Source organism: Panicum virgatum, chromosome 2N, assembly GCF_016808335.1.
Source record: "Panicum virgatum strain AP13 chromosome 2N, P.virgatum_v5, whole genome shotgun sequence".
NCBI classification, from domain to species: Eukaryota; Viridiplantae; Streptophyta; class Magnoliopsida; order Poales; family Poaceae; genus Panicum; species Panicum virgatum.
In genome coordinates, this window is record NC_053146.1 from 46,684,702 (window position 1) to 46,693,448 (window position 8,747).

General features: G+C 51.4%; 1 protein-coding gene across 1 annotated transcript; it reads right to left on the minus strand.

Moving 5' to 3' along the window:
* Positions 1-1,628: 1,628 nt before the first annotated feature.
* Positions 1,629-8,482, minus strand: LOC120662686. Its single transcript, XM_039941780.1, has 4 exons — positions 8,178-8,482; positions 8,020-8,107; positions 2,076-2,126; positions 1,629-1,636 (listed from the first exon to the last, which is right to left on the minus strand). Exons 1-4 carry the CDS (start codon positions 8,391-8,393, stop codon positions 1,629-1,631), a joined length of 363 nt encoding a protein of 120 aa, XP_039797714.1. The 5' UTR covers positions 8,394-8,482.
* Positions 8,483-8,747: the final 265 nt, after the last annotated feature.

Consider the following 8,747-nt stretch of genomic DNA (forward strand, 5'->3'; position numbering starts at 1 on the left):
GCGCTTCTTCACCAAGCTGGATCTGCGTGCCGGCTACCACCAGGTGCGCGTCCACCCGGACGACATTGAGAAGACGGCGTTCCGCACCCACCACGGCCACTTCGAGTTCCTAGTGATGCCATTCGGCCTCACTAACGCGCCGGCCACGTTCCAGAGCTCGATGAACACCGTGCTTCGCCCCTTCCTCCGTAAGTGCGTCTTGGTGTTCTTTGATGACATACTCATCTACAGTTCATCCTGGACGGAGCACCTCCAGCACCTGCGCGCCGTCCTCACCGTCCTGCGCGACGACAACCTCTGCGTCAAGCGTTCCAAGTGCGCCTTCGCCACCACCTCGGTTGCGTACTTGGGGCACGTGATCTCCGCTTCAGGCGTGGCCATGGATGGGGACAAGGTCGCGGCGGTCGCAACATGGCTGCAGCCGACGTCCGCACGCGCGCTGCGGGGCTTCCTCGGCCTCGCCGGTTACTACAGACGCTTCATCAAGGACTTCGGCACCATCGCGGCGCCCCTCACACAGCTATTGCGCAAGGAGGGCTTCTCGTGGACCGACGCCGCCACGACGGCGTTCCGAGCGCTCCAGGCAGCGCTGTCCACGGCGCTGGTACTGCAACTCCCCGACTACACCAAGCCCTTCATGGTAGACTGCGACGCCTCGGGGACGGGGTTTGGCGCCGTGCTGCACCAGGGTGCCGGACCCGTCACGTACGAAAGGAGGAGGCCGCGTCGTGGCTGAGGGCGCGGCCGAGACGCGCGCGCCAGGCGCCCGAGACATGCGCGCCAGCCTCCTGATCCCAGCGATTAGTTCAGTAATTGTAGGTGATTTGTTTCCTTGTTAGCTGGTTTGTTGCCTAGTTTGTTACCATGTGCCTATAAGGCCTAAACTTGTGGTCAATGGATAAACCAACTGGAGATTGAGATCAATCTCTCCCGTTCTCCCTGCCTCCCCACGCTTCGCGCGCGCGCGCGCGCACACACACACACACACACACACACACTGGACGCCGGGCAACCGAACGGCGTCCAGCAACGCCGCCGCCAAGCCATCCGGCCTCGTCCTCCTCCCACTCACGACTACTTCCTTCGCAGCCGCTACGCCTCTGACACATACACCCTGTAAGCAACCAGCAAGTGTAGTTAGCTATCCAGAACTAGAGTAGACATAATAGTGCAGAATTAGAAAAAAATATCTGGAGGCAATATAGATGAAATTGGTAATCTGTTTCATGAGGCGATCCACACTTGATTCATTTCCAGTTTTAAGAAGAGTAGTGATTGCCAAACTAGAAACTAGCTTGCTAACAGCAGAACGCTGATATTGCTAACAGCAGCAAGTAGCGTACAGGTTAGTAGCCTGCAATGTCTGAACCACTCTGCTAAAGCAACCACAACCTATTTCTGACAGGTATGCTACAAAGCATATGTCATGCAGAGATCATGCCCACCATCACCAAATCTACTTCTGACAGGTACTACAAAGCATATTTCTGACCATGCACAAATAAAACTTGACCGTTTGCCCCAATCCAATTGGCTTCCTAGTTGCCATGAGTGTGCAGCAAACCAAAAAATAGCATGTACTTTACAGATGACTAGAATATATGGTGCAGTTAAGAGTAAAAGGCCAATCAGTAATCTGGAACGAATTAGTTATGACATGAAAAAGCATAAGTAAATAAAAACACAAATAGAGTGATTTGGAGAGGAATCAAACGATGCGAGAACAGCTATGCTTAACTAAGGTATAGCTTATACATTAAGCAAGCTAAATTTCTGAAAATTGAAAGCATCATGACATGGCCTTTTTCTTCAACATATACTTAATTGAGAAGCAGAAGCCAGCAGCAGAGCAAGCAGCTCGCACATGGCCGTAGACATCGCAGCATGCAACTAGTGCTAATTACATTGAGTACCATATATTAATCGGCTTGCAGTATCAGCAAAAGGGGTGCACAATTCAACTAATGCTAATGACAAACACATCATCATCATCGCAAAGCTACCACTCCTAGCATAAGTATCATCAGGAAATACCTTGACACAGAAAAAGGACTGATGGGGTGATCTGCTTGTACTTGGCACCTCGGAGAGCAGGTTGCTCCACTTCTTCTCTTCTTCTTGGCTCGCTGCAAATGAACCAAAGAAGCATCAGAAGCAGCAGCACGCAGCAGAGCAAGTGGATCTGCGTCCAAGAAATACGTACAAGAAAGGTATGGCATTCAGATACCCGGATCTGGATGGGGGCCGTCCTCGGCCTATGGCGGCGGCGTCTACCTCTAGCCGACGTCGTCGTCCTCAGGCTGCTCTCCTCGATGAGGCCACGGGCGGCGGGAAGAGCTTGCGAGCCGCGGTGGAGGGCGGGATGCGGCGGTGCGCGAACGGGGGGGTAGGGTTTCACCCGGCGCGGACGGACAATGGCGGCGGATGGCGGAACCCGGAGCTCGGACGCCGGAGGCGGCGCTGCTCCGTTCCTTCCCGTTGCGAGCGCCGCGGACTCCGTTCGTTCCCGTCGCGAGCGTCGCGTTCCTTCCCGTCTCGGTCGGGGAAGCCGCTCCCGGACTCGGGGAGGTGGGGAACGCCGACCCCAGGGAAAATGGGTCGGGTTGGGCTGCCCCGCGGGTGGGCTTCCAAACAGCAAGGAAACTTTGGCCCGGGTCAGATTTCCACGCGGGCGTCCTACCCGGGGAAAAGGCCGGGATCCCCGCCGGAAATCAGGCTCGGGAATCTATTCCTCGCACGTACGGGCAATCGCACACACGTCGGGCCACGTTAATTTGCAGTCAACTGTACAGCAGGCGCCCGTACGGTCAATTTTTCGATCAATTTTTCGATAGCACTTTTTTCCGTTTTTAGAAATTTTTGTCGTTTTTTGAGAAAAATAAATTCAGACATTTTTTATGAGTCAAAAAAATTTCAAGTGAAATTTTGGTGGTAGAAAAAATTTCAAGAAACAAATTGGTGAGATAAAAAAAATTTACGAGAAAAATTTTGACAGAGAAGAAATTTATCAAATGGAAGAAAAAAATGTACATCCAAAAATAAAAAAACTCAAATATTATTTTTAAAAAAATTGTATGAAAAAAAAACTGGATCTGCAAGGGGCGGCGCTGGAGGCGAGCGCCGCCGCCCCTGCCGGCGCACCGCGCCTCGCCCCGCCGCCAGGGTCGACCGCCTCAGGGCGAGCTCCTCGCCGCCGTGCCTTCCCTTCGCCGGCTCGCCGCACCGCGGCCTTCCCGCCCGCCGCCGCCAGGGTCGACCGCCTCGGGGCGAGCTCCTCGCCGCCGTGCCTTCCCTTCGCCGGCTCGCCGCACCGCGGCCTTCCCGCCCGCCGCCGCCAGGGTCGACCGCCTCGGGGCGAGCTCCTCGCCGCCGTGCCTTCCCTTCGCCGGCTCGCCGCACCGCGGCCTTCCCGCCCGCCGCCGCCAGGGTCGACCGCCTCGGGGCGAGCTCCTCGCCGCCGTGCCTTCCCTTCGCCGGCTCGCCGCACCGCGGCCTTCCCGCCCGCCGCCGCCAGGGTCGACCGCCTCGGGGCGAGCTCCTCGCCGCCGTGCCTTCCCTTCGCCGGCTCGCCGCACCGCGGCCTTCCCGCCCGCCGCCGCCAGGGTCGACCGCCTCGGGGCGAGCTCCTCGCCGCCGTGCCTTCCCTTCGCCGGCTCGCCGCACCGCGGCCTTCCCGCCCGCCGCCGCCAGGGTCGACCGCCTCGGGGCGAGCTCCTCGCCGCCGTGCCTTCCCTTCGCCGGCTCGCCGCACCGCGGCCTTCCCGCTCGCCGCCGCCACGCCTCCCCTTCCCGCGGCCTCCCCACTGCCGGCCCATCACGCCGCCTCCGCCCAGCCGCTAGTCAGTTGCCACGCCTCGGGGCGGAGGAGCAGAGGTCCTATCGGCAAGCTCGGAGGAGCAGGGGCCCGGCGGCGTGGGGAGGAGGAGCAGGGGTCCCGTCGGTGAGCTCCGAGGAGCAGGGGCCCGGCGGCGCGGGCGGAGAAGCTGCTAGATCCAGACAAGGAAAAATGGAGAGAGAGAGGAAGGGGAAAGGGAATGGGAGAGATGCTGCCGTGGTAGAAGATAAACATGTGAGCGTTAGTCCCACCATGTGGATGGGTCAGTCGACCGTGAGATGCCCCACTTCCGGTCGACCGTAGATCTAGTATTGTGACACACGTGGCAGAAAATCAAGCACCCCTGCCTTTCCCAACTCCGCTGTCACCTCCACCACCGCTCGCCGCCACCGCCACTGCCAACGCTAACCAAACACGCTGCTACACCGTCCATCCACCACCACCATCTTCTCTTCACCCTGCCCACCGGGGGTTCTAATCCGTGCGGCCGGAGGTTCTAATCCGTCCGGCTGGAGGTGCTCCATGCTGCCTCGCCCTCCAACCGGCCGAACCCAGCCAACTTCAAAGCCTAGCCAGGCTTCTGTGTGGAACCTAGCCAACTTCAAAGCCTGCTGCCCTGCTGGGCTGCTCGGCCGTATGGGCGAACGCACATACTACAAGTCAAAGCAACGACCGGGCCCGTTCCGCACCCCCACGACTTCTCGCACACACGGCCCGTGAGCTCAAAACCTGTACAACAGAGTTAAAAAAAACTGTACAACATGGTGGTTGGACCGTGGAATTGGAGATGCGCAGCCACGACCGGGCTGGAGGTTGGGCTTTGCGGATATCGCGTGGCGCAAATTCCCCGAGTCAAGAGCCCATTTTTATCACCCCATAAACAACGGTGCAACGGGAGCCGTGGGCTTTGCAGTACAGCACGTTGAGAACAATAGCGCCCTCCTCGGAGCAAGGTGCGAAAGGGCGTGCAGTTGTTAAAAGAGTGTCAGAACATAAAGCACATCAGATTCTGGATATGACTTGCCGTGGAAATAAATATTTTAAAAATTAATGATGTTGTGATTTTAGCGTAGATGATGTTTCCATCAACTTCTTCAATCTCAAGAATTTATCAGCTAAATCTTCAAAGATGTTCATAGAAATAGAGTTTGTGTACGTGCATTGTAAGTGTGTGAATTATATTGTGTAATCTAAAAAAACTGCTTAGACAAAGGTTAGTAATACAGCCGGCCGCTGGCTATAAGCATCTTTGCACCTACCCACATGTCTCTCCCACACACAATTTATTCGTTTTTTGTCGAAACCGGCTGTAAATTTGCAGTCTGTTTCTCCTCTTTTCTCTTCTTCATTTTAGCATTCAATCTAGTTTCAGGCTTTCAGCCTCTTATAATACTACTCCATCCATCCTAAAATATAAGGCATTAGAGAGTTTATTAGTGCCCAAATATAAGGCATTCTAGAGTCCTTTGCACAAAACTCATGCTAATTTTTTTGGTTTTGGTGATAATTTTGTAAAAAATCAATTGTGGTGGGCCAAGGAAGTAAAAAAGGGACGCTAGTCTTCTTGATTTTGGTGCGAGCACTAAAAACTAAGCAATTGATTAATTAAACAATACATTAATGAAGGGTACATACGTTTTTTCTCTATCTGCATAATCTGTCTTCAAAAACCTAGAACGCACCACGATTCAGGATGGAGGGGAATCTAATAATATTTGCTCTTATCCGGCGACACAGTTACTTACTCATTGACACGTGGCATGCATGTACCGAAGAAAAAGCTAGCCAGTCGATCTGCCAGAGAGGAGAGGATTGGCTGATACGAACAGTTCGCGCACCCCTGCACGAGTGGTGTAATTAAGCCAAAATTTGTTGCTTAATCACTTCTAAATATCTAGAAAAATCAAAATTATGACAATTTGCTATATATTATATATTAATATATATAGAAAGCTGATATTTATGGAACTGTTGAGGATGCACTAACACGCACAAATTCTGTGCATTTATCACTTGGGTTTACAATTGAATTAGTGGTTGAGCACACACCCACGCACATGTGTAGTGCGTGCAGCTTGGGACAATCTCAGTAGGTGTTTTATGGGCATAGTTATTTAAATTGAGAACTAAGTAACTATGTTAGATAAGTTTTATGGTGATGAAACTCCATCTTTCTCTCTCCTTACCATATCAGCAAAATTAATGGTATTGAATGTCATGAAACTCTCAATGAAACCCCTATTGAGACTGACCTTAGTGTAATCAGACTCACGACGAGTTTAATAGAGATCTGGCAAAGTGGCAATGTATGGCTTCTTGGCGTGAAACTCGATTATTCCATCTCGTCCCAGCTGCTAGCCTTATTCCTTATCCTCCTAAGATAAGACTGAGGTCGCTTGATGATTAGGTAATTTGAGATGCTGGCATAGTACGTCGAGACCACGCAACGAGATGGACTTGATATATAGTTGATACCTACTCGCATCCAAAATTAAACTTCAATTTCGTGTAACAAACTGGATATGACTAAAAATAAATATTGGTGCTCTCATGGTTGTTGAAAACTAAATGTCAACTCCCAGGATGTACAGGCGTATACTCGACCGGGGTGGGGGATGAAACGGACCCACCCGTATTTCATTAAGAGGAGCGACCGCTCAGTTCTTTCCGGCCGAGAAACTCTCCGAACCCTAGCCCATGCCCGCAAGGAGCCATGCCTTGCGGCGAGCACAGCGAGAGGGTTTTTTTTACCTCGCGGAGGGAAAATTCCCAGGACAACCAGCAAGTGCCGCAACGGGGGCTCGAACTCGCGCCGCGAGGGTGCTACTGGGAGCGCTCGACCAGCCGGTCTAGCATCCGTTCGCTGATGTACAGGCATATACAATACATATATATATAGTGTGATGGTATAAATATATGACTTGATAGTCATGGGAAATACGGTTCCCAAAAAAATAGTCATGGGAAATTCTTGACGTATGATTATTTGTTTCTCTCGAATATGCAATAAGGCTGTGTATAAACCAATATTGTACTCCCTCCGTTCTAAATTATAAGTCATTCCAAAAATCTTGGAAAGTAAAAAATTTTCAAGTTTGATCAAATTTATATAATAAGATAATAACATTTACGATACCAGTTAAGTATCATTAGATTCTTTGTTAGTTATATTTTTATAATATACCTATTTGATGTCATAAATCTTTGTGTTTCTTTTTATAATTTTAGTCAAATTTTGAAATAGTTTGACTCTGCAAGATTTTTGGAATGACTTATAATTTGGAACGGAGGGAGTATTAAAAAGAAGTTATAATAGAGTTTCCGAAGGACACAACACGGATCACGTACCCCTTAGCTTGCTCACGTCGTCGGACCACTACCGGACTTCCAAACTTTGCCGAGTGTCAGATACACTCGGCAAAGGATATATTACACTCGGCAAAGTCTTTGCCGAGTGTAACACTCGGCAAACGACACTCGGCAAAGGTTCCCACGGCAAAGTTTACTTTGCCGAGTGTCAGAATACGGGCACTCGGCAAAGGTTTTGCCGAGTGCCCTGATACTCGGCAAAGAAGCCACGTGGCTCCACCCTGGTCCCGCGGTTTGCCGAGTGTCTAACGGCAGACACTCGGCAAAGTTTCAAACTTTGCCGAGTGTCCGACTGGGACACTCGGCAAAGTCCCCGCGCCAGGGTACCTCCACGTGTCTGGTTTGCCGAGTGTCAAGACAGTGGCACTCGGCAAACGTTTAAATCTTTGCCGAGTGCCAGTACTTTAGCACTCGGCAAAGTGACTGCGCTGCTGACCTGTGCAAACTCCTTTGCCGAGTGTTTTGGCTTAAACACTTGGCAAAGTGGTGAATTTTTCTTTTTTTTTTGTTTCGTTTTTCTCTACTTTTCCATACAAATACAATAGAAATATATGTGATTGCAGAGGTCATTACATGCAGTTATAGTCCATCACATATGATTGACAATGACGAGAATGGCATCGATACAAATAACACAGTCCATCACATATATCACAAGTCCAATACATAACACGAGTCCGATACATAACACAAGTCCATCACATAGAATATAGTCCACATATGTCACAAGTCCGATACATAACACTAGTCCATAAAACAGAATATAGTCCGATACGTATAATAAGTCCAATACACTAGTACTACAAGGCACTCACTGCTCAGGTCGTGGGGCCAAGTTGGCCACTGGGCGGGCGGCGAGTTCTGGTCCGGAGGAGGGTCGTTCGATGCGTTCCACGACTGATTCTGCAAATAGGAACATATAAATTGAAGCATAACAAAAATATAATAATATCTATAAACAAAGCATACTCACTGGAGTGTCAGAAGGTCCTGCAGGAAAGTAAGGCTGAGCTGGTAAGACGAAGGGAGGAGGCGGCGTCGCATAGTTCATCGACGCGCCAAGTCCTTGCATCCAGGTGACCATGCTTTGCAACATAACCGACTGCTCCTCCCTCAGCTTCCGCTCCTGCTCCAGCTTGGCCTCGATCTCCAGTCGGCACCTCCTCTCCTCCTCAAACTTTGCCTCCATCTCGGCCTACAAGATTTAAACCTCCATGTTACAATACGAAGCAAAGTTTCATTTTAATCATAGAACGGCAACTAAATCTAAACTAGCATGTCTCTGGTGCACGCTGGCCACTGAAGTCTCGGGCCGTGGGCGAATGGGCGGGGTCGAGTCGGTGGTACTTGCCCTAAGCTGCGAGAGACTGGGCGTACTCGCCGTGTCGACTAAGCTGTTGGCGATCAAGTACCGCCCGTGCTTCTTCCCTTGTCCCGCCCTCATGATGGCTTCTCCGGAGAGTGGCGCGGTGGTCGGATCCCAAGTCTCCCCGTGGAGCGCCCTTCCCACCTTCGTGTACGCATTGATGCGCGCGTGGATGCT

Bases quoted from the DNA above. Each gene is read 5' to 3' on its own strand.
- LOC120662686 (XM_039941780.1), bottom strand. From the start codon at position 8,393: ATGGAGGCAAAGTTTGAGGAGGAGAGGAGGTGCCGACTGGAGATCGAG. The intron at 8,108-8,177 runs GTGAGTATGCTT...TCCTATTTGCAG, and splicing joins CAGGACCTTCTGACACTCCA to AATCAGTCGTGGAACGCATC. The intron at 2,127-8,019 runs GTGAGTGCCTTG...GTTCATTTGCAG, and splicing joins TTGGCCCCACGACCTGAGCA to CGAGCCAAGAAGAAGAGAAG.